At 46.6% G+C, this 25,411-nt stretch overlaps 2 protein-coding genes across 4 annotated transcripts in view; one reads left to right on the forward strand and one right to left on the reverse strand.

The window, feature by feature from the left end:
* CLIC1 (chloride intracellular channel 1) overlaps positions 1–6,244 on the forward strand; it is a 35,314-nt gene extending 29,070 nt beyond the window's left edge. For 2 of the 3 annotated variants that reach the window (XM_080993284.1, XM_080993285.1), the window contains exons 2-6: positions 729–838; positions 1,003–1,128; positions 2,177–2,283; positions 3,756–3,937; positions 5,961–6,243. In XM_080993284.1, the coding sequence (XP_080849410.1) occupies positions 729–838; positions 1,003–1,128; positions 2,177–2,283; positions 3,756–3,937; positions 5,961–6,122 (687 nt within the window). In that variant the 3' untranslated portion in view covers positions 6,123–6,243. Of the gene's footprint in view, positions 1–728; positions 839–1,002; positions 1,129–2,176; positions 2,284–3,755; positions 3,938–5,960 lie in introns of all 3 variants that reach the window. The other variant, XM_080993283.1, reaches the window with a different exon arrangement.
* A 1,496-nt stretch (positions 6,245–7,740) lies between these two features.
* LOC308470130 (uncharacterized protein) lies at positions 7,741–15,514 on the reverse strand. The gene is made up of 3 exons (XM_080993418.1): positions 15,359–15,514; positions 11,019–11,141; positions 7,741–8,555 (listed from the first exon to the last, which is right to left on the reverse strand). Exons 1-3 carry the CDS (start codon positions 15,408–15,410, stop codon positions 8,344–8,346), a joined length of 387 nt encoding a protein of 128 aa, XP_080849544.1. The 5' UTR covers positions 15,411–15,514; the 3' UTR covers positions 7,741–8,343.
* Between the last annotated feature and the right edge of the window lie 9,897 nt (positions 15,515–25,411).

Consider the following 25,411-nt stretch of genomic DNA (forward strand, 5'->3'; position numbering starts at 1 on the left):
TAACAGCAAAGGTTGCTAGGTTCATAGCAGGGGCAATCAGAATAAGGGCCACTAACTGACGGCTGATTCAGGACTTTAAATTGTGCTCAAACTTTCAAATTGTGCTCTTAAATCAAACTTCCTTTTCTGCGTATACTGTAATGTTTTACTGTTGCTATGGCCATTGGCTAATGCGAATAAAGTTTTATCTGTCTATCAAACACTGCCCTCTCTCTGGCTTGCAGCGGGAATTACTTTAGCTATGTTTCCACAATTACTTAAGCTACGTTTTGGGTACCATCCCAAGGCTGCGGAGTTAACTAGCAGAGTGGCTGGGGAAAGCCAGCAAGATAGGTGGGGTATAAATGATGATGATTGTTATGTACTGAAGTTCTCACCCTTGGCCAGCAGGGGGATACTGTAGATAGTTTTCACTCAGGTCCACATATGCAAATAAGGGATTGAAAGTGACATTCAGTGATTGGATAGTTACAGAAAATGGTTACTGTTGCGTTGTAGTGGAGCTCTATATAAGCAGGCTGGCTGAACCCTTCAGTTCAGTTCTGTTCTGGCCTGCGAATAAACAAGAGCTTTTTGAAGAATCGCTGTGTCGTCTGATATGTTCACCCACAACTTAACAATGATGATGTACATAAGACGAGCTGGATTAGGCTAAAGACGGGTCTAGTCATTGAATTACAGAGTTAGATTGAGGCTTAGATCTCAATGTTTTGGTTTCATTTCCTCAGGCCGGCAGCGATGGAGCCAAAATCGGGAACTGCCCCTTCTCCCAGCGACTCTTCATGGTCCTTTGGCTCAAGGGCGTGACCTTCAACGTCACCACGGTGGACACCAAGAGGTGGGTAGAAATTGCCGCAGGGGCACCCTAGGGCGCCCTCCCTTTTGCTATGGACTTGCACGTGCATCTCCCCGTCCGGCCAGCATCGCTTATCTTCGCTGCAGGGTCCTTCTTGCAGTTACAAGCACTCTAATATGTTCTTCTTCTTCTTCTCTTCCTTGTAGGAGGACCGAGACGGTGCAGAAACTATGCCCCGGAGGTCAGCTCCCGTTCCTGATGTACGGGACCGAGGTTCATACAGACACGAACAAGATTGAAGAGTTCCTTGAGGAGGTCCTTTGCCCTCCGAAGTAAGAATTATATGAGGCAATTGAGCTGATCATGGGCATACCAAGGATTATTATGGTATACCTGAAGGAGCATGTCCACCCCCATCGTTCAGCCCAGACACTGAGGCCCAGCTCTGAGGGCCTTCTGGCAGTTTCCTCACTGCGAGATGTTACAGGGAACCAGGCAGAGGGCTTTCTCGGTGGTGGTACCCGCCCTGTGGAATGCCCTCCCACCAGATGTCAAGGAAATAAACAACCACAGTGGTATCTCGGGTTAAGAACTTAATTCGTTCTGCAGGTCCGTTCTTAACCTGAAACCGTTCTTAACTTGAGGTACCACTTTAGCTAATGGGGCCTCCTGCTGCCGCCACTCGATTTCCGTTCTCATCCTGAAGCAAAGTTCTTAACCCGAGGTACTATTTCTGGGTTAGCGGAGTCTGTAACCTGGAGCGTCTGTACAGTGGTACCTCGGGTTACAGATGCTTCAGGTTACAGACTCTGCTAACCCAGAAATAGTACCTCGGGTTAAGAACTTTGCTTCAGGATGAGAACAGAAATCGGGCTCCAGTGGCGTGGCGGCAGCAGGAGGCCCCATTAGCTAAAGTGGTGCTTCAGGTTAAGAACAGTTTCAGGTTCAGAATGGACCTCCAGAACGAATTAAGTACTTAACCCGAGGTACCACTGTATCTGACTTTTAGAAAACATCTGAAGGCAGCCCTTTTAAGGGACGTATTTAATGACTGATGTTTTAATGTATTTTTAATCTTTTGTTGGAAGCCGCCCAGAATGGCTGTGGAAACCCAGCCAGATGGGCAGGGTAGAAATAATAAATTATTATTATTATTTTTATGAGCATTTTTTAGGAGATCACCCCCTCAAGGGGGCGTGCTTCTGCTGAGGGGCAGGGGGCAGAACCTCCGTTTATTGAGTACTTTCAATGCTTTGCGATAATTTTTGTGGATCTAGGGGAACTGGTTAGGGAAAGGGGGTTGCTGGCTCTCTCTAGCAGGAGTTGCCACTAAGCAAGGCCGCTTCACGGTTAATGATAAATCTGCCTTCTCTACCACAGGTACCCCAAGTTGGCTGCCCGTAACCCCGAGTCCAACACAGCTGGCCTTGACGTCTTTGCCAAGTTCTCTGCCTATATCAAGAACTCGAACCCGGGGCAGAACTCCAGTGAGTATCTTGGCCCCCAAATCCTCACTTGGCGGCCTCTTCCCAAGTTTTTTGATTCTCAGATTGGTCTTTTTCAGTTGGCCCCTTCTTTCCCAGGCCTCTCAGTGAACTGACTGGGATATCCTTTCGTTCTCACTGGCTTCTTTCCTCCATGGGCTTCAGTTGCTGCTTGCTTGCATCTTCGTTTTAATTGGGCGGGATTCATCTAGGTAATTGCGTATGAATCCTGGGAGCTATAGCTTTTTAAGGGTGCTGAGGAAACCCCCCCCCCTTATTTTCCATAATTTTTATTAAAGTTTCCAGTTTTTACATTTCCACATTAACATCTTTCATTATACCAAGGTGGATAAAAATCAATGGTTTTTTTAAAAAATAAATAAACAAAAAACCCATTTTTTTAAAAAAAATATGGATTTTTTTATTAAATAGGATTTTTAAAATAAAATGCTTTTGGAGGAAAAATCTTTCTAAAGATAGTTTTCTATTTAAGCTACATTATAGTCCAAAGGCTATTCATCAGGAAATAAGGATTTGTTTTAAGTTTTTCATGTGTGCTAAAACTCAATCTTAAGTTGTTGTTTTTTAATTGTTTAACCACATCAGTTAAAAAACATGGATACATATGCTATAATGTTATTGTTTCAGTTAAATAAATTGTTATTAAGGAAATGATTATTTTTTCTCCTTCCAATAAAGTACAGCAGAAAAGTTGTCCAAATATATAACTTACTAAACCTCACAATGATTTCATAATGACCTGTCTATGCATTCCTAATAGTTTAACCAAATCAGTAATTTTTTATATAACTGTAAAAACTACTCTGAAAATTTATTATTCCAAAAATGAAACCTTCATTTGGTTGTAAATATTAAGATTATACCAGCAAGAATGTCTTCCTGTAAAAAAAGATTTAAATCTAGTCTTACTGTCTTAAATTGTGATTTAAATCGATTTGATTAAAATCAAATCCACCCTGCATTATACACATACATTCAACGACTTCCCTCCTTCCCCTTCCAAGGTTCTTGGAAGAAGAAGAAAAGAGTGCTGAGACCTTTTTTCTCCTCCAGTGCTATGATTCCCAAAGTTCCTTGAAAAGAGGGATCAATCGTTAAACCAATCTGGGAATTGTAGACCTGTGAGGGGAATAGGGTGACTCTCAGCACCCTTAACAAACTACATCTCCCATAATTCCTTGGGGGGATCATGACCATTTAAAGTGGTAGGACGCTGCCTGAAATGCAGATGGTGCCTTAATTCCTTGATCTCATTGGCTCTGTCATTCTTTTTTTCTTGGATGCCATTGGCTCCCTCTGTGTCTCCCTCTTGCCTCAAATCCCAATGGCTCCCTTTCCAGCTTAGATGCTACTTGAACCCTTCCTGATGTTTTCCCTCGTCACTCCTTGGCTTTTCAATGGTTCCATTCATTCCTCCCCCCTCTCCCCCTGCCCGTCTCCCCCGTATTTCTTAGATCTCGAGAAAGGTTTGCTGAAAGCGTTGAAGGTCCTGGATGTTTATTTGACAACGCCGCTGCCGGAGGAGGTGGACGAGAATAGTGCTGAGGACGAGGGTCAGTCCCGCCGCAAATTCCTCGATGGGGATGAGCTCACGTTGGCCGACTGCAATCTTCTGCCCAAGCTTCACATCGTCAAGGTGAAAACCTCTTCTTTTGCTCCTCCTCCAGCCCCACTCCACCCCCAACTCCCATAAGGCCAGGAGGGTTGGATGGAATTTGGGAGTTAAGAGGGCTTTCCCCAGCGGAGCAAATTAAATTGGGACTTCAGATTCCCCAAGACTCTGGTTATAAAATTAACCTGGCCAGATCTTTTCATGACTGGGTTTTAATTTAAATCATTCTTCTAAGGACAAAATGGCAAAAAGATAGGCATCTCTGTGGAAAGATTCTCCTGCTACGTACCTGGGTAGATGGCTACTTCAAGAACTAAATACCGTATTTTTCACTTTATAAGACGTACCCGACCATAAGATGCACCTAGTTTTTAGAGAAGGAAAACAAGAAAAAAAAAATATTCTGAATCAAATGTTGTTGAAGAGGCTTTGCGTTGCTTTTGCTGAAGCCAGAACACAAGAGGGATTGCTGTGTGATAGCTGCGCAGCCTGCATACGATCCATAAGACGCACACACATTTCCCCTTACTTTTTAGGAGGGGAAAAGTGCATCTTATAGAGTGAAAAATAAGGTAACTTATCACAATATAAGCGTGGAAAGCTGTTGGGTGAGGTTTGAGCTTAATTGAATCACTGGTCTTTCTTGAAATCGAGCTACAGGGGGAAAAGAAAACTTATCTTCAGCCACAATGGCCCCAGCTGCACTACACATTCAAAGCAGTTTGTTATGGTTGCTGACTGTTGTAGGGAGACCCTTATTACCTTAGCAGACCTACAGTTCCCGGAGGCATTGATGGCTAAAAACTGCCCTGGGAACTGTAGCTCTGTGAGGGGAACAGGGATTGTTTCATGATTCGGTCCAGTACAGTGGTACCTCAGGTCAAGTACTTAATTCGTTCCGGAGGTCTGTACTTAACCTGAAACTGTTCTTAACCCGAAGCACCACTTTAGCTAATGGGGCCTCCTGCTGCCACCGCGCCGCCGGAGCACAATTTCTGTTCTCATCCTGAAGCAAAGTTCTTAACCTGAAGCACTATTTCTGGGTTTGCGGAGTCTGTAACCTGAAGCGTATGTAACCTGAGGTACCACTGTATATCTGAAGGAGCATCTCCACCCCCATCGTTCTGCCTGGACACTGAGGTCCAGTGCCGAGGGCCTTCTGGCGGTTCCCTCACTGCGAGGAGCCAAGTTACAGGGAACCAGGCAGAGGGCCTTCTCGGTAGTGGCACCCGCCTTGTGGAACGCCCTCCCACCAGATGTCAAAGAGAACAACAACTACCAGACTTTTAGAAGACATCTGAAGGCAGCCCTGTTTAGGGAAGTTTTTAATATTTGATGCATTACTGTATTTTAATATTTTGTTGGAAGCCACCCAGAGTGGCTGGGGAAGCCCAGCCAGATGGACGGGGTATAAATAGTAAATAATTATTATATATTATTATGACTCTCAGCACCCTTAACAAACAGCAGTTCCCAGGATTCCTTGGGGGAAGACATGACTTTTTACAGTGGTATGAGACAGGTTTAAATGTGGAGTGCAGCCAATCTCATTAGCTGTGTCCCTTCTATGTTAATAAACACGGCAACAATAATGCTTGGACAGGGGTACAGTCGTACCTCGGGTTAAGTACCTAATTCGTTCCAGAGGTCCGTTCTTAACCTGAAACTGTTCTTAACCTGAGGTACCACTTTAGCTAATGGGGCCTCCCACTGCCGCTGCGCCGCTGGAGCACAATTTCTGTTCTCATCCTGAAGCAAAGTTCTTAACCCGAGGTACTATTTCTGGGTTAACGGAGTCTGTAACCTGAAGCGTATGTAACCCGAGGTACCACTGTATTGTGTGTTGTGTGAGATGTTATCTGTCCTGTTTTGAATCACGCAAGCAGGAGGACTTCCGCAAGCAGGCAGAATGCTTTGATTTTACTGAATTCTAAGTTCAGCACCTATTACCAAATTCCTTCTTGTGTGGAATCTCGGAACGCATGCGCGCCTGATTCATTCATACGCCATGTTGCCTAAATTATGTTTGATCTCTCCGTCTCAACAGGTGGTGTGCAAGAAGTACCGCAACTTTACCATCCCTGAGGCATTCCAAGGCATCCACCGCTATCTCAAGAATGCTTACGCCCGTGAGGAGTTTGCCAGCACCTGCCCAGACGACGAAGAGATTGAGCTAGCTTATGAGCTGGTTGCCAAAGCTTTGAAATAACAAACTTCTGAGAGTTGGAAAAAGGGACGTAGGGTTTCCGTGGCAGGGATATTGGGGTCTGGGGTTGGGCCCATTGAAGGGTATTTTTATGTATGTACTTACGCTTGGGGGGGGGGGAAGGGGGGAGGAAGGAGGGAGAATGACTTATTTTCTGGGGGGGGGGGGGACGTGATTTGAATTTCAGTAAGAACAAGAATAAAATAAAAGTACACGTTTGTAAAAATATTAAACCCGAGTGCTTTCCCTGCCTCCTCACTCCTGAAAATAGTGGGGAAGCAATGAATGGCTGCTTAAATATTTGGCTGCTTCTGTATTACTGAGGAATCTTAATTGGGTAGTTATTCAAAATGGAGAGATTTGAGGGTGATACCATAGGATTTTTATTAAGTATTTGAGGAGCGGCGGTGAAATGTTCTGATTGGCTAATTAAGGAGACCGACTGGGTTAGAATGCTGGGGTCCTTCCATGAGTTTTGAGGGACCCCTCCGATTGGTCCTGGTGCTGGTGGCTGAAAGAACTCTGGTTGGCTGCTTCTGGTCAGGTGACTAGAAACATCAGCGGTATCTCAGATTTTATCAGTGTAACACCAGACACTAACTCCCACATGATTATTAGTGTTAGATGCCCAACTGGTCTGTACTACAAACTTAAAGCAGAATAGTACCAGTTTAAACAGTCACAGCTTTTCCCAAAGAATCCTGGGAGCTGTTGCTTTTTAGGGGTGGTGAGAGTTGTTAGGAGACACCCCCCACAGGGGACATGGGGAGAATGGTCCCTGGGTGGGTGGGTGGGTGCGTGCAATGATGAAACGGGGACTCCTTGAGTTTGCCTTTAGGAGTCACTTTTGTCAATCTCTTGTGCCAATCCTTCCTTGGCTGTTCGTAGTCACGTGCTGTGCGGCATTGGGAATAATGCCCCCTAGCTAAAGCTAAAGGTGAAGGGACCCCTGACCATTAGGTCCAGCCATGACCGACTCTGGGGTTGTGCGCTCATCTCGCTTTATTGGCCGAGGGAGCCGGCGTACAGCTTCCGGGTCATGTGGCCAGCATGACTAAGCCACTTCTGGCGAACCAGAGCAGTGCACAGAAACGTCGTTTACCTTCCCGCCGGAGCAGTACCTATATATCTACTTGCACTGGTGTGCTTTCGAACTGCTAGGTTGGCAGGAGCAGGGACTGAGCAACGGGAGCTCACCCCGTCGCAGGGATTTGAACCGCCGGTCTTCTGATCAGCAAGTCCTAGGCTCTGTGGTTTAACCCACAGCGCCACCCATGTCCCTGCGCCCTAGCTAGATGATGCCTAAAATTACATTAAAACAACAAACCCCACTTTTTAGTCAGGGCATTCTATAACTAAATAATCCTTAACAAAGTGCCCTCGAAAACTTCCAATGGTTTTTTTTTTTTTAAGATTTAGCTCGCTTTCTGAAGGATTCCTTCCCCTTGCTAATTGGTAGGGGTAGGAAACCAGGTCACTGTCTCCCAAATCTTGTAGGAAATTCCACAGTTCAAGGTGGTTGTTGCTGTTACCTACCCGTGGTACACGGTGCATCCAAAGTACCACCTTTTCCCAGCCTTCTGCCCTCCAGATGTAGCTAGACGTACTCATTTCATTTCATTTATTTTATTTTCATTCATTTTATTTATTCCATAAAGCTTATATATACCACTTGATTGTAAGGGGACGACGACATCAAACCGGTTTAGATTTGGATGCTTTAGTTGAGATTCCTCCCTCGTAGGGGGTTGGACTCTACAATTCTATCATTCAACTCCCATGGGAATTAATCCAAATCATGTGGTAAGGAAGGCTTCAACAAACAAACAGGGCTCTGCCCCAAGCAGCTTACACTCTGAATTTTGAAAGCATAGAAAAGGCAAAGAAAGAGGAGAGGCTTGTGTCCCTCTCTTTCTACCATCCTACCAAATTTTCCCCCTCTTCTTTCTAATGTAAAGCCAACTGTGGTATCAGATAGTTTGAAACAGTTGTGTGTACATTATGGGGAGGGGGGTGGTTTAAAATAAATTTCCGTGCGCAAATTGCAGTTAAGAAGATAACCCAAAGAAAGAGATGAAAAAAGCGACGTGAAACCAGGAACATTGTTATTTAGACTTCTTCCAGAGCATTTTGGTTATCGGGGGCCGAGAGAAAGCAGCAATATGAGGTGACTGGACCTGAGTCGTCTCACACCCTGGGGCATTACTGCTTTGGGGGCTGGCTCTCATTGGAGGTTGACCAGGATGATTGACAGGGGGATCAGTGCGGCTTGCCCCCAGAAAAGGCTCGGCCCCCTAGCAGCTGAGTTGCACAGGTCGGTGTCGCAGCAGGAAGAATAAAAGGTGAAATTGGTTCCCAGCATGGATCGGGTGCCGTGGGCCCCACACATCGAAGAATCCCCACAGGTCTTCTCATAGATAACCAGTTCCAGGGCACCTAAGGAAAAGAGATCAGGGATGAGAGTAAAGAGAAGATCAGGGGGAATCCCACATGCACCCATTTCTTCCTTTTAATAGACTTGGAAAGTGAACGTCTGAAATCAGGCATTTCCCAACTGTGGCCTGTGAGCTTCGTTCAGTCGCTCTATGGGGAGTCTATAAAATTACGATTAGAAACCCTCCAGTACATTACAATTGCAGGAAAATGACCGTATTTTTCGCTCTATAGGACGCACTTTTCCCTCCAAAAATTCAGGGGAAATGTGTGTGCGTCCTATGGAGCGAATGCAGGCTCCTTGGCTTCAGCGATAGCAACACGAAGCCTCCAAAGCGCAGAGGGAGCGCTGCGTCCACGCTCCGGAGGCTACGCGTTGCTTTCGTTGAAGCCTGGAGAGCGAGAGGGGTCGGTGCACACCGACCCCTCTCACTCTCCAGTCTTCATGGATAGCCACCTGAAGCCTTGGGAGCGCAGCGGGACATTGCGCTGCGCTCCGAAGGCTTCCGGTTCCTTTTGCTGAAGCCGGGAGAGCAAAACTCTCCTGGCTTCAGCAGAGAGGGAGAGCTGCGCAGCGCCCCTTCAGCCAAGCGGGAGGAGAAATGGAAGGGGCTCCGTTTCTCCTGCCGCTTCGCTGAAGGGGCGCTGAGCAGAGAGGGGGAGAATCTTTTTTTCTTGTTCTCCCCCTCTAAAACAAGGTGCGTCCTATGGTCGAGTGCGTCCTATAGATCGAAAAATACGGTACTCTGTGTTCCACCAGGAATCTCCACAATTTTCAAGCAGTCCATGGTCTGGGCCACGTTGCGTGAGGAAAGGAAGATGCCATCTCAGGAAGCTGCGTTATACCGAGTCAGATCCTTGGGTCCATCTTGCTCAATATTGTCTAACTGGCATCAACTCTCCAGGGATTCACACAGGGACATTCCCAACCCTAACTTGGAGATGCCAGGGATTTGAACCTGGAACATTCTGCATGCAAAGTTTCCAGCTCATTAAAAGTGAGGGAAAGGAAGCTGCCCCCTGTCCCTCCCCCATGATAACTTTGGGTGCTGCTTTCCCTCGTTTGGAGTAGCAGGAGTATACCAATTGCAAACAGGAATTGTTATTAACAGTAAAAAAAGGTAAAAGGTAAAGGACCTCTGGACGGTTAAGTCCAGTCAAAGGCAATTATGGGGTTGAAGAACTCATCTCGCTTTCAGGCCAAGGGAGCCGGCATTTGTCCACAGACAGCTTTCCGGGTCATGTGGCCAGCAGGACTGAACCACTTCTGGCGCAACGGGACACCGTGACAGAAGCCAGAGCGCACGGAAACACTGTTTACCTATTAGCAGTATTGCATTTATAACCCACGTTTCCTGCAGGGAGTTAAACGTTGTGTGGAGAGTTCTCCCCCTTTCCCATTTCATCCTCTCAACAACCATGTGAGGTAGTGGAGGCTGAGAGAGAGCGACTGGCCCCCATTTCCCCAGCCAGATTCATTGGCTGAATGGGCATTTGAACCCTCAACTCCCAGGCCCTGGCCCAGCAATCTTGCCGCTACACTGATGGGAGATACACCCAAACAAGAAAAGTTGGGTCATGTTTGATAGACTTGGTTCTATGTTTTCTGACGTTGGAAAACTGAAAACCCTCCTTTGCTCGTTACTATGCTTCGACTAAAAGAAAGGGCTGGATCTGCTTTCAGCGTAAACAACAGAGAAGCTGGCTTTGGAACCTAAGAGAAGTGGGATCTGTGATAAAATGTGGCAGCGTAGCCTCACCCTGAAACCTGAGCCGGCCACACTCTCCATTGCAATATTATAAGCGAATAGGGGAGAGGATGGAGGACAGCATTCATTCTGCTCTTTTCCTCTTCCCAGCTGACACTCAGAAGTCCATTACAGTCGTACCTTGGAAGTCGAAAGGAATCCGTTCTGGAAGTCTGTCCGACTTCCAAAACGTTCGAAAACCAAAGCATGGCTTCTGATTGGAAGCTCCTGCAGGAAGCTCCTGCAGCCAATCAGAAGCCGTGGAAGCCCCGTTGGACGTTTGGGTTCCAAAGAACGTTTGCAAACCGAAACACTCACTTCCGGGTTTGCGGCATTCAGGAGCCAAAACATCCCAGTACCAAGGCGTTCTGGATCCTGAGCGTAATGGACAAGCCCAGTGGACAACCACTTCCTACAAAGGTACATAAATCTAAGAAATAATAAAGCAAAATAAAATCCAGATTCCCCCAGAGCATGTTGGTGCTTTCCCCTTGCCTGTTTTTGTCTCCCATTTCTATTAGCACTAAATATTTTGAGTTTGCTTCTAGAGGGAGTGGTAGCTTCAGAAGTTCAGGGCTGCTCCCTGTCCGTCTCTGAAAACATTCCCTCCTCTCTTCCTCCCGCGTTCCCAGGCTTTCTTGCTCTGGCCTTGACAAAAGCAGGATCAATACATCAAAACTATTGGCAAAAGCGATCACTAGAAATCTGGCAGCAGAACCTCTGTGCCCTCTGATGACGGACGTGAGGCATCTCTGAGACGGGCCGCACGGTGTGGGGAACTTCAGGCAGTCCAGCGGGGAGATGGTAGGGAACAGGCAGGTATAGCATCGCACGGCGGATCCTGAAGGCAAAGAACAAAGGTGGCCTTAAGGCACAAAGTCCTGAAAATCATAGCTCTTAGTTGGCACAGTGGTGCGGACCAGGGATGGGCAACTTCTTGCCTCTTGCAGCTGTTGGACTACAACTCCTGTCACTCCTGCCCATTGCACAAGCTGCCTGGGGCTGATGGGAATTGGAGTCCAACAGTATCCGAAGGCCAAATATTCCAGGCATAGAAAAAAATGGTAGCCAATAATACGAAAAAAATTATTTCATTTATGAACTGCTTCTTATGAAGTACAGTGGTACCTCGTGTTACAGACGCTTCAGGTTACAGACTCCGCTAACCCAGAAATAGTACCTCAGGTTAAGAACTTTACCTCAGGAAGAGAACAGAAATTGTGCGGCAGCAGCAGGAGGCCCCATTAGCTAAAGTGGTACCTCAGGTTAAGAACGGTTTCAGGTTAAGAACGGACCTCTGGAACGAATTAAGTTCTTAAAGGTACCACTGTATCACAAAGCAATTTCACAATTCAATGAAACGGGGATAGCTCAGTCGGTTGAACATGAGGCTCTTAATGTCAGGGTCATGAGTTTGAGCTTCCATGTATTTTGGACTACAGCTCCCATCCGTCTCAGCCAGGCAAAAGTTAGCATAAGGTTATATGCTACTACTGCAGCCCGTGTTTTGTGAGCCCAAAAATGGAAAATGAGTGAGGTCCCAACTAAAGAATGGCAACTTAAACTGACGGAATATGCGCAGCTTGCAGACTTAACATAAAGAATTAGAGAACAAGAAGAACATACGTTTAGAGGAGACTGGAAAATGTTTATTGAATATACAGGGGGAAATTGTGTACACCCGAAAATGTTGGCAGCATTAAGATAAAACCAACAGTGTAAATAAGTTTTGATGGATGCAATGATGGAATACTGAATGGTTTAGCTTTTGTAAAATATGCAGGGATTTATGATATGCAAAATGAACCATGGAAAGAGAAGAAGGGAAATTGATATTTTAAGGATGTTTAAGTGAGTATTCTAAATTGTAAAACAGAAAATTTAATAAAGATATTTATAAGAACCCACTTTTTCAGCGGTGCCAACTTGAATAAAATATTGGGTTTGGATATTGACCCACGTGGCACAGTTTATGACGATTCAATTAAATGCATGCAACACGAGCATAGTTTGACTATTCATGACAGCAGTAATCGGGTTACCACAACACAGCTGCTGTTAGTCCTCCTTACTTCCACAAGGGGGAAACATATTCCTCCAAATCCCATTAATCTCAGGATATGATTATTTCCCCGTGGGCAAGCAGGCCTCTAGCTCTGCCAGATGCTTCTCGCTGTAAAGGAACTCCCTTATTATGCTGAACAGCTGTTGCTTTATTCCAGAACATCTTACTTCGATAACTCAATGAAAAGAGCCTTATTGCAGAAGGATCACAGCCTAGCAGTCTTCAACTTTGGGGTGTCCTGGGAGGGGACTGCAAGCTCTTCCCTCCTTCTCCCAAAGTCCTTCCCCCTCTTAGTCCTGCATGTGACTTTTCCTTTTCCATGCAGAGGATTGGCAGATTATAGGTCAGCGCCTTGAATAGTTGCATGTAAGAGAGAGAAGTTAAGACTGTGCTGCTTTTCCCATCGGAATGATGTTGCGGCACTGGGAGAAAGTGCATCAGCTGAAATTCTATACCCCCAACTCACATTTTATAGGCAAACAAGAGGGACGTGTATAGATAAAGGTAAAGGGACCCCTGACGATTTGGTCCAGTTGTGACCGACTCTGGGGTTGCGGCGCTCATCTCGCTTTATTGGCTGAGGGAGCCGGCGTACAGCTTCCAGGTCATGTGGCCAGCATGACTAAGCGAACCAGAGCAGCGCACGGAAACGCCGTTTACCTTCCCGCTGGAGTGGTACCTATTTATCTACTTGCACTTTGACGTGCTTTCGAACAGCTAGGTTGCCAGGAGCAGGGACTGAACAACAGGAGCTCACCCCATCGCGGGGATTCGAACCGCCGACCTACTGATCGGCAAGTCCTAGGCTCTGTGGTTTAACCCACAGCGCCACCCACATCCCTTATACGTGTATAGGAGACACGCTTAAATTCTCAGGCCAACAATCCCGGGCCAAGGCCCCCTTGGCCCTACCGTGTATTGCTGAGGGTGCTGCCCAATTATCTTGTGGCACCTTGAGGACGAATGCATTTATTGTGGCGTGCATTGGGGTCCGCTTCATCAGCTGTGTGGAATGTTATTCCTAAATTGACAGGTATCTTTTGCATACACATGAGTGCAAAGAGAGAGAGAGAGAGAGAGAGAGAGAGAACGGGTAGCAGTGAGGCTGGAAGGAAATGGAAACGCAGGAAAGCAGACTGTGAGAATTGCATTTAAAACGCAAACACAATTGCAGAGATCATCATTCACAAAGCAGTGGCGATGGAAAATGACATCCTGCATTGGATAAACGCCCATTATTTTCATTCAGAACTTCTTGATGAATTGCAATTCATCTGTTTCACGCTGTAGTCTCCCTTTGAGGATAGAACTTGGGACCTACCATACTCTCCAACAATTCCTCGATGAAAATAGAGACATCCTATTCCATTACAGTGGTACCTCGGGTTAAGTACTTAATTCGTTCCGGAGGTCTGTTCTTAACCTGAAACTGGTCTTAACCTGAAGCACCACTTTAGCTAATGGGGTCTCCCGCTGCTGCGCGATTTCTGTTCTCATCCTGAAGCAAAGTTCTTAACCCGAGGTACTATTTCTGGGTTAGCGGAGTCTGTAACCTGAAGCGTATGTAACGAGCATCTCAGAAGCCAAACATTTCAGTTTTCGAATGCCGAAAATCCGGAAGTAATTGCTTCCATTTTTGAACGCTTTTCAGAAGTCGAATGCCTTCCGTTGTGTCCCCCCCCCCCCAATTTTCCCCGTTGACTACGCCAACCGCCCTTTGCGCCTTGGTTGTCGAATGTTCAGTCGAACGGTCTTCCGGAACTGATTATGTTCGACAACTGAGGTATTATTATTATTATTATTATTATTATTATTATTAACGCCCTGTCCATCTGACTGGGTTGCTCCAGTCACTCTGGGTGGCTTCCAACATATATCAAAACAATGAAACATTAAACAATAAACAAAGCTTCCCTATGTCATCTGAAGGTTGTGTCGTTACTTATTTCCTTGGCTCAGCGGGTTACATAACTCCATATCCTCCAACATTTATCTGATGAAAATCAGGCCGTCCTAAGGAAAAGCAGGACATTCCAGGATAAAATCAGAAACCAGGGTGGCTTCTGTAAATCCAGGGCTGTCCCTAGAAAATCGGGTCACTTGGAGGGTCTGGCCTTCTGCATGAAAGGCAGATTTTCTGTCTCTGAGCTATGGTTCTGCCCCTTTCCTCCTGTTATGGCCTCCCTTGTGCCAACTTGATTGTAAGCTCCTTGGGGCAAGGATCTGCCCTCTTTCTTAAAGTGTAAAGCCCCTGTATGCTGACGGCATTGTGTACAAAGAGTTGTTATTTTTGCACTGTTTTTGCCTTATGGCTGAGGAGGTCCACAGTTTCAATCACAGTCCTCCATGTTCCCAAATGTTGATTAGGCATTCTTCATCCCCACATATATCTATTTGCTAGGCTTCCCAATTTTCCACTCTGTTCCAGCTCTGCTCTGGGAAAACTTTACTGACTACATTTATGCCTGTCTGCCTGTTTAGCACCACAGGAGCTAAACCAATATAACATAAAATGTTTTTTTTTAAGTGAACAGTTTATCAAGACTTTCCATTTTTTAAAAAAAAAAACAGGCAAAGAATCAATAAAAACTTGTGCATGTACACTTATACACTGGGTTACAGCAAACCTAAGAGTGAAACCAGTAGACAACAGAAATTATATACAATCCACAACACATGAACATTCAGCGAAGCAATCAGGGAACCATCACAAAAGCCATCAGCTAGCCAAGCGTAAAGAGAATAATTCTTTTTCAACTCAGTCAGCCTGAAACATCAATCCATCCGTATGTTGTCAGGAATGCATTCCCAAGTATTTTCTTTATATCTGCATTCAGCTATCCTAAAATCCCAGGTTTACAAATTGTTTTGGGAAGCGTGGATTAAGGTGGAGCCACCTTTAAATGTGAGCGGAGTCTAATTCCTCCCCTACTGCTACTCAGAAGTAAGAGGGTATAGGATTGGGTGAGGCCTGCCAGTTAACTTCCACTTACCTGATGGAAGGAGAAGGAGGGTTGCGCAGCTGACCAAAAACACGGCCTTCATCTTTTGCCTTATCCTGTCCCTCTGGCTCTTGCACTGCCTGAATGGGCTAGGCACAGGGTCCCTTTTAAAGTTTTCCACCCCACTAATGAGCAGCCTTCTTCATGTGATTAACATTAATTTAACATCCGGGCTTAGAAGAGGCTGGAAAGGCAGAAATTGAGGAGGACAGTGCTTTTCAAACGATGGCAAGAACCTCAGGCTTCCTTGGAAACTCCCATTTCCTCAGAGTTTCCTTTGTAATGGCGAACACTCTGCTTGAAAAACAGCCTGCTCCCTTTTTAAGTTAGCTTGTTTCTGTTAAAATTTTAAAAGTGAAATCCTATGCAAGTTCACCGGCAAATAAGTAGGAAGAAGTAAATAACTCAGAAGTAACAAGTAAGTGTTCAGCCATCCTCTTGAAGCCATCCAGGGTGTTTCTATCAAGAAGGTCCTTGAATAATAGAATCATAGAATTTTAAGAGCTGGAAGGGAACCAAGGGTCATCTAGTCCAACCCCCTGAAATGCAGGAATTCTGAGAATCCTAAAGCATCCATGACAGGTGGCGCTCCAACCTCTGCTTTACAACCTCCAAGGAAGGAGAGTCCACAGCCTCCCGAGGGAGACCGTTCCACTGTCAAACAGCTCTCACTGCCAGAAAGTTTTTTGGTATAGAATCTCCTTTTCTGCAACTTGAAGCCATTGGTTTGGTGTTAGAATTCCTGCTCCATGATTGCAGTCATGGGATTTTTGTCTATCACATGACAGTGTATGTTTTGACTCCACAGAGTGGGAAGTGACGGAGACAGGATGTTTGTGTTACTGTGTTCCGTGAAGTGGGACTATTGTTCATTTTCTCTTTGCTGTGTGATACTAGAGAGAGAGGGAGCCATGTTGCAGTGCTCCGTGTGTGTTTATATGTAAATAAAGTAGATTAGTCAAAATGATGAGTTGATGAGGTCTGTTATGCAAGTTGCGCGAACTCTGCGGATCCCTAAGTGTGCCAGTGTCTGTTGGCATCGGTCGCTTTGATGTTCGGGCAAAAGAAAGCTTTTGAAGCTCCCGAACGATCGACCAGGAGGGAGAGAACATGCCAGTTGGGCATGTGTCTCTGCCAGGGTCCTACTCGAGTGTAGGTTGAACTCCTGACATTCGGGTCTTACCCTCCAGAGCAGAGAAAACAAGCTTGCTCCATCTTCCATGTGACATTCCTTTCAGATGATTTGAAGATGGCTATTATATCTCCTCTCAGTCTTCTCTTTTCCAGGCTAAATATACCCAGCTCCTTCAGCAGTTCCTCTTAAGGCTTGTTTTGCATCAGTATGTATCACACTGAGGTGAAGGACTCAGAACGTCTTCTTCTTCTTCTTCTTCCCAGTATGTTTCGAGGGCACAATTCAGTGTTGCTGCTCACCTTTAAAGCCCCCCCCCCCCAAAGAGTAGCCAAGTTACTAGTCCTCATGGAGGCAACACAGAAACCTGATAACACTGGTGCTCCACCCCCATTGTTCACCCGGACACTGAGGTCCAGCGCCGAGGGCCTTCTGGCGGTTCCCTCACTGCAAGAAGCGAGGTTACAGGGAACCAGGCAGAGGGCCTTCTTGGTAGTGGCGCCCGCCCTATGGAACACCCTTCCATCAGAAGCCAAGGAAAAAAACAACTATCTGACTTTTAGAAGACATCTGAAGGCAATCTTGTTTAGGGAAGCTTTTAATATTTGATGAATTATTGTATCTTAATATTTTGCTGGAAGCCGCCCAGAGTGGCTAGGGAAACCCAACCAGATGGGCGGGGTATAAATAAATAAATAAATTGTTGCTCAGGGCAGTTCAGAAGATATACAAGATAAAAGCATAAATAAATACTTTAAAAAGAAATAACAAAACAACAACTCCCTCTCCAACAAACACATTTAAAAAGCTGTTGTATATAATCAGCCAAAGGCCTGGTTGAAGCAGTATGTTTTTGCCTGGCGCCTAATGATACAGTGGTACCTCTGGTTACGAACTTAATTCATTCCGGAGGTCCGTTCTTAAGCTGAAACTGTTCTTAACCTGAGGTACCACTTTAGCTAATGGGGTTTCCCGCTGCACATGTGCCTCCGGCGTGTGATTTCTGTTTGCATCCTGGGGCAAAGTTTGCAATCAGGAGCAGCTACTTCCGGGTTAGCGGAATTTGTAACCCAAAGCGTTCGTAACATGAAGCGTTCATAACCAGAGGTACCACTGTATGTCACAAAGCCTCCCTGGGGAGAGCATTCCACAAATGGGGAGCCACCACAGAAAAGGCCCGCTCTGCTTTCGCCACCCTCCGGACCTTATGTGGAGAAGGCACATGAAGAAAGGACTGCGATTATGATCACAGGGTCCAGGATGGTTTGTGTAGGGAGATGTGGTCTTGGAGGTTTTGTGGTCCTGAGCTGTACTGATCACCTCAAAGGCTGGACTAGAAGGCAGTCTTTTAAATAGGTAAAGGTAAAGGGACCCCTGACCATTAGGTCCAGTCGTGACAGACTCTGGCGTTGCGGCGCTCATCTCGCTTTATTGGCCGAGGGAGCCGGTGTACAGCTTCCGGGTCATGTGGCCAGCATGACTAAGCCGCTTCTGGCGAACCAGAGCAGTGCACGGAAACGCTGTTTACCTTCCCGTCGGAGCGGTACCTATATATCTACCTGCACTTTGACGTGCTTTCGAACTGCTAGGCTGGCAGGAGCAGGGACCGAGCAACGGGAGCTCACCCCGTCGCAGGGATTTGAACCGCCGACCTTCTGATTGGCAAGTCGTAGGCAACCCACAGCGTCACCCGCGTCCAGTCTTTTAAATACTCTGGTCTAAAACAGTATTCACTGGGATTTACATAGTGTAACCACTGCACGAGTAAATTATGATGGATGCTGAATAAACAGGCTGCCGGGAGGTGCCCACATCTCAGAAGACCCTGGAGCATTTCGAAGGCGGTTCCTTGGCAGGCAAATCGATGTGAAAAAGAAGCGCTCCCTGAGGCGCTGAAGGCTGAAACTAACTAGATGTAGGTGTGGCTCTGCCTGGTTCTGATGAGGCCCAGGTAAGCTGTCTGCCATCAGAGGAAACCGCAGAGTGTGTCAGTTTCAGAAATCGAACTCGGGGCCGAAAGACGATGGTTACGAATAGCCCCTTTAATCCCGTTACCCCTTGAAGCTGGATAGAGAAGGCGCTACGGCAGGTTGGAAATGAGGGCCTTCAGCTGCACGGCGCTCGTGTGCCAGATTCAATGACTGCTTGCGCTCCTGATCCAAATCTCCAGGGATTTGGGATTAACAGGCCTAATTGACTTGGCTCCGAGCCTCCGGGGCGAGGCAGGCAAGACGTCAGCAAAAGCGAGCGTCAACAACAGCAGCCTCTGGCTCAGCCAAATCATGCTGGGGCCGCAGGCACCCCGTAACGGGAGAATTGCGGCCCCTGGAACAAACGCAGAAGAGCGAGGCAGTTAATTCTCCGTCCCCCTTCCACCCCTGCCCCTAGCTAAACCCAGGGCATTTGACCAAGCACCCGAAATTTCTGGATTCAGAACGGATTAAGCTAAAAGACAAAAGGTCTCCAAATCCTCAGCAATTTTTTTAAGCAGGGGTGCGGATTTTTTATCGGTCCGATGGCCCCCTTCCGGAACTTTCCACGGGCCACATGCGATTAGTGGGCGGGGCCAGAGTTAACAAGTGGGCGGAGCAACAGGTGTAGGCTGCATTTCCACCGCTCACCTTCAGAGATTTCTTTCTACGCACGACGCATGCCTTGCTTCTTTCCCTCAAGGCGAGCAAGAAGCATTGGTCCCCATCTGCACTATACATTGAAAACAGCATCGCACCATTTCAAACAGACACAGCTTCCCCCAAAGCATCCTGGGAAGGGTAGTTTGTTAAGGGGGGTGAGAGTTGTTAGGGTACTTTCCCCCCACACACTGTTCACCTCAGAGACCTAACAATTCCCAGAGTTCCCTGGGAAAAGGGATTGACTGCTAAACCCCTCGGGAAAATGTTCACTTAAATAAAGCTAAGTCAATAAAACAGTTATGCCACAGTTTGGGTGCCTTTCCCCACCTCTTCCTTTGCAGCAAAAAAGTCAGATTTCCTTCGGGGAGGAGGGGAGTGGGTTTGTTGCACGAGAGCGCCAAATCCACTTTAATTGCGTGGCCTGAATTCACCAATAGGGGATTGAATCCTGCCTGCGAAACAAGGACCTGAGGAGCTGCTCCTCTTTGCTGCTGAGGTTCTTTTTATACTGGAAAAGCCGGGGATCGGACACAGGACCTTTTTGCAGTCCTTCTCCAAAGGAACCGCTACTTTGGGTTGCTTTCTAAAATCTCATTACAACCTCAGCAATGTTACCAATGCAGGTCACGTAGCCTCTCTCCCTCTCTCAGGATTTATGCCTTTGGCAGGCCTAGCGACTTGAAAGAGGCCCGTTTCACTGTTTATAACAACAGGCACTCAGTGTATGGAATCAGCCAGCCAGCTGAGAAGACACGTGGCCCTGCGGAAACATCACATGGTGGTCTAACATGAGGTTGGGGGGCTGCGGAAGTGCTTTTCCCCACCCCGGCCCCCGCCGAAGCCCTCCTGAAATGGCGTCTTTGATAACAGATGCCGCCTGGGCAAACCTTTTGCTCCCTGTTCAACCTACAGGCTTCCTTTGCAGACTCCGCGCTGTCACCTAGTTCAGCTACACATTTCAAGACAGTCAGGTGCAGAACAGCCCACCAAAGAATGAAGTGGGGCACGATCGGAGGACAGACTCCTTCAGATACCTCTGTACCTCGGGTTACAGACGCTTCAGGTTACAGACGCTTCAGGTTACAGACTCCGCTAACCCAGAAATAGTACCTCGGGTTAAGAACTTTGCTTCAGGATGAGAACAGAAATTGCACGGCGGCAGCAGGGGGAGGCCCCATTAGCTAAAGTGGTACCTCAGGTTAAGACCAGTTTCAGGTTAAGAACGGACCTCCGGAACGAATTCAGTTCTTAACCCGAGGTACCACTGTATCTGAAAAACCGCCTGCTCCTACGCAGATCTAGACGCACCCTCGAGCATCTATGGAAGCCCTCCTCAAATGGTCTTTGCCCTCTGGCATGAGGCAGAACAATGGAAGCGGCAAAGGTTTTGGACCTTATCCAGTCCACGGCTCCCCTGAGCAACGGCATCCTTTCTGCGGCACTTCTGTGGGGCTCAGGAGCCCAGTCTTCTCACCCCTTGCCTGCAGAGCCGGCAGCCTCTCACCCTTTTTGGAACACCCTCCCTTGTGGGGTGTTCCCTCAGCCTCCTGAGGGCCAGTGTGGTGTAGTGGTTAAGAGCGGTAGTCTCGTAATCTGGTGAACAGGGTTCGCGTCTCCGCTCCTCCACATGCAGCTGCTGGGTGACCTTGGGCCAGTCACAATTCTCTGAAGTCTCTCAGCCCCACTCACCTCACAGAGTGTTTGTTGTGGGGGAGGAAGGGAAAGGAGATTGTTAGCCGCTTTGAGACTCCTTAAAGGTAAAGGTAAAGGGACCCCTGACCATTAGGTCCAGTTGTGACCGACTCTGGGGTTGCGGCCCTCATCTCGCTTTATTGGCCAAGGGAGGCGGCGTACAGCTTCCGGGTCACGTGGCCAGCATGAATAAACCGCTTCTGACGAACCAGAGCAGCGCACGGAAACGCTGTTTACCTTCCCGCCAGAGCGGTACCTATTTATCTACTTGCACTTTGACATGCTTTCGAACTGCTAGGTTGGCAGGAGCAGGGACCGAGCAACGGGAGCTCACCCCATTGCGGGGATTCGAACTGCCGACCTTCTGATCGGCAAGTCCTAGGCTCTGTGGTTTAACCCACAGCGCCACCCGCATCCCTTGAAACTCCTTAGGGTAGTGATAAAGCGGGATATCAAATCCAAACTCCTCCTCCTCCTCCTCCTCCTCCTCCTCCTCCTCCTCCTCTCCCCTCTCCTTGGGAGTCCTCCAGGCAGCCACTGCTGCCACCCCTGGTCTCTGAGCCACCCCCCCGCCCCGAAGAGAGGTGCGTCCTCACACTGCACCACAGGGGCCTGGCAAAAGGATGCCCCCAGCCTAACAGAGGCCTAACAGAGACTTGCCAGAAGTAAACATGAGGCCAGCACCTTACCTTGGGAGGCAGTAGGGCTGCTGCAACAAACAAACTTTTCAAGTTTACACATTTTATTAGTTCTACAGTCAATTTAACATTTCAAAGTTGGACTTCCTATCCCCCTCTTTCTGCAGTTCCTTGAATTTATTTTTTTAATATCTTCTGCATATCTAAATTCATTTGCTCGTTTAGTTATCTACTTTAAATATATACCCTTATGAAACTGCAGGTCATTACAATAACCCTGCCAATGTTTTTATCTGTTTGCAATTTATCTGTAAATATCCAATAAGCCATTTCCATTCTTCTATAAAAAGTTTGTTATCTTGTTTTCTCCTGCTCTGGAGGGTAGGATTCGAACCTGTTACGGAAGGGGGGGGCATGTCTTCTTCACTACAATATATTTGCTCAATTTCTCTAGGACTCCATCACCCCTCCCCTGTCCTCCATAATCTCTCAAGTAAGGTGTCAAGACCCTAATCTGGTCAAATCGCTCTGCCAAGCCCTTCCTCCGGGCAATGCCAGGTGACAGACTATGCGTACATGGACCATTGTCTTCTCAGGATGTGCTTATCTGCGCATATCTCCAGCTCTCTGCATATTCCCCCCTCCCTCCTCCATATGTAATCTGTGTAACCCAACCTCTTCCTAATGTATTCATGATGTAATCTGTGTAACCCAACCTCTTCTTAATGTATTCATGATGTAACTGGGATGTATTTTGCACTGTATTCTGGGATATGGAGGGAAATTTCAAAAGTTCATGTCACCCCTTTCTCGCTGTTCAATCTCGCCTTGAACCTGTTGCGCAATAAACTTGGATCTTCTGTAGTTTGCTCCTGCGTCCGGCTGAGCTCACTTTCTTCCGCAGGGACCCACGGACTTAGTCCGATGAGCTGGGTGGCAGAGTAACCCCGCACCCAGATTTTAGCCGTAACAGTTGGCGCCCAACGTGGGGCCCGATGCGGTTCTCCCGCGTTGCTGACCGGGGGCCCCGAAATCTTCAGCCGGCACCGGGCCATTTTGCCTGGGAAGATCCTTTGGACCCCCGGCCATCTTCCGGGCGGTAATCGAAAGCCCCAGGAGTTCAGCCGGGGAGCAAAGAGGGATCCAGCCGGCTTATTCATCGATCCCGGGATCATCATAGAAGGCGCGTGAGTATAAGGAAAAGGAAAAATCCAGTGCACTGGTGGGAAGGGGGTGGAAGTCTCCTGGCAACTGAATTCTCTGCCCTCCTCTCTATCGCTCCTTCTCGCCTGTCTCTTGGTCCAAGTGGTGAGAGAGACCGTGGACCACCGCTCAGCCCGAAAGGGGGGCTCTGAGCTCTATCCCTTTCTCTAAACTCCCCAGCCAGCCGCACCAATTGGGAGTCCGAAGGTAAGACGGAGAGAGCCGACTTGAAAAACAGCCGACTCTCCGCAACGGACATCCTAGTTGAAAGCAAGGGGTTGGAGTTCTTTTCCGAACTTCTTTAGCGCCCGGCAAGGGGGCAGGAAGTGGTCTTGCTTTCTGTATCAATCCCAGCCGCACCGGTCGGATCTACGTACCACGTGTATCGTAAGCCCGCTTCCGAAAGCAAGGGGGATTTTCGATTCAAAATTCTATCCAGGGATCACCCGATCTGGCACCGCATGGCGCGGGCGTCCAGTAGGGCCCCTTTTCCTGAGATGTGACGATAGGTAGGAGGTTGCCAGGAGGGATAGCCCATGAGGAATTGGGCAGGACCGGCAGAGTGGAAAGAGACCCCAGGTTATAGGAAATAAGGAAATAAGGAAATAAGGAAATAGGAAATAAGGAAATAGGAAAGGGAACGCAAGGAACCGGATAGCTAGAGCTCTCTAAAACCCACTAAGGAAGTTGCCAGGCAACTAGAAGTCCCTTCTCTTCTTTACTATACGTCCCTGTACTAAGCATACCAAACCCCTAGACATACCAATCCTTACAGACCCCTTTCTTTCCCCCTTTTCTGTCTAGACACGCGTGAATCATAAAGGGGTACCCAGTCAACCAAGCGTTGTGAGCCCTGCCAGTTTGATTAACTGGTGGTGTGTTTGAAGAGGCAAGGAGGCTCATAAAACCATGTGGGACCTTCCTACTAATTTCACTTAAGGAAGCCAAAGGTAGTGGCCCAACTCCTTGCAATAACCAACTAAAGGATGAGAATATATATGTTTACATGTTGTCTGTTATGTGTGTTGTCTGTTAATACATATATGAGAATATGTATGTTTACATGTTGTCTGTTATGTGTGTTGTCTGTTCCTTCTGTCTCTGGCAGACTGCCTTTCTTAAGTGTGCATAGTTTAAACTGCAAGCTTGCTTCAAATTTCTAAATCTAAGGAAACCATGCTGGACCTTAGCAGTCCTAAATAAGACAAAAATTGAGAATGAAGTGTGCAAATGTTTGTTATTTGAGAGGGGCTCCAAAAGAGAGTTTTCCTCCCAAGTGGTAAAATCCTGTATACTTGTGTTCTGAAAGGAGGATTACCCCAAGAGAGGAGGGTGATTTTAAGTCTAATGGTAAATGATGTTGTGTTGTAACTTTTGAGTTTGTGAGTACACCTGTGTTCCAGTCTATCTTGGAATGTGAAGTTAACCTAATGTTTCTGCTGCAAAAGCCTAGTTGAGCCAACTGCTCTCAAGCTAAAATGCAGTGTATGTATTTCAGTAAGCATATGCCTATGAAAGTATGGTGTTCCTTCTAAGAAAATTATGTGAGTCCAGTTTTAACTTTGATTTGGTTATTGTGAGAGTTATTGTAAGGCTCCTGATATCAGTCTCTATAAGACGTCCTGGCCTCTTTTCTTAGAAAATGCCCCCCTTGTTTCATTCTGTCTCTTTCAGTTTTTTTTTGTCTTGTTTTTTTCCCCTTCTCCTTATTCTGTGCCAGGTAAATTTACTCCCGAGTAAGCTTCCTTTAAAGGAAACTGCAAGGGGGGGGGCATAGATTAGGCTTAGTATTCCTCTGCAAGTTCAGAAAAATTGTTCACTTTTGTATTCCTTTTAAATCAAATCTATGGCTGTTTTAATTATGGGTACTTTTATTTTCCTCTTCCTTAGTACATGATAGGCGCATGGCTTGTGATAGGCGCATGGCTTGTGATCTCTTCCCCAGTTGTGTCTGTGTACATAAGTATGTGTGTGTCTCTCTGGTAGTACAAATCTTGCTATGAACCCTGTATTTTAGGGTTGGACTAGATGACCCCAGGGTCCCTTTCAACTCTCCCAATTTGTGGCTGTGTGGAAGGCCATGTGTCTGCAAGCATTGGAGGGTAATTCTTAAATTCTGGTGAGGTGATGTGTTGAAATTCAGCCCAGATTTGCTCTTTGTTTTTTAAAAGGTGTGAGGTGAAGCCATGATGTTTGAAGCAGAACTGGTGATATCAGGCATTTAAGTGATTACAGTGTTTATCGTTTTGTCTATTATTTACAAAAAATCAGACTTAAAAGTCTACTCGAAGTTTAAGCACATACAAATGAATAATCAAGTAGAATTAGCCTTGACCAATCCTGTAAATAAAGGGCAGTAAAATTTGTCTGCAAATGGTAAGGCTGAAATGACTGAGAATGTTAAAAAAAAAAAAAAAAAAAAAAAAAAATTCCTATGAATTCTAACTCTCTGGCCATTTTTACTCATAAATAAGAGAGCGGTTGATTGTTCCGCGAATGACCAGATAAAATGACCAATAATGATAGCCCTTTCCTGTACATAAAGGAAGCACTCCTTTTGCTTGGGCTGAAATTGCTAGCTTTGGTGAATACTTAAATTGCTGAGTTTCTCTTTTTGTTTTAAAATCTAACCCTATTTTTTAAATCTACTCCTTACCCTTCACTTATTCAAATGGTAATTTAGCCAAAAGATTCAAGATTTTCAATAGTATAAAAGGTTTGCTGAGACATGAACTCTGCACATGCA

Source organism: Podarcis pityusensis (genome assembly GCF_964106645.2).
Source record: "Podarcis pityusensis genome assembly, chromosome: 2".
NCBI lineage: Eukaryota > Metazoa > Chordata > Lepidosauria > Squamata > Lacertidae > Podarcis > Podarcis pityusensis.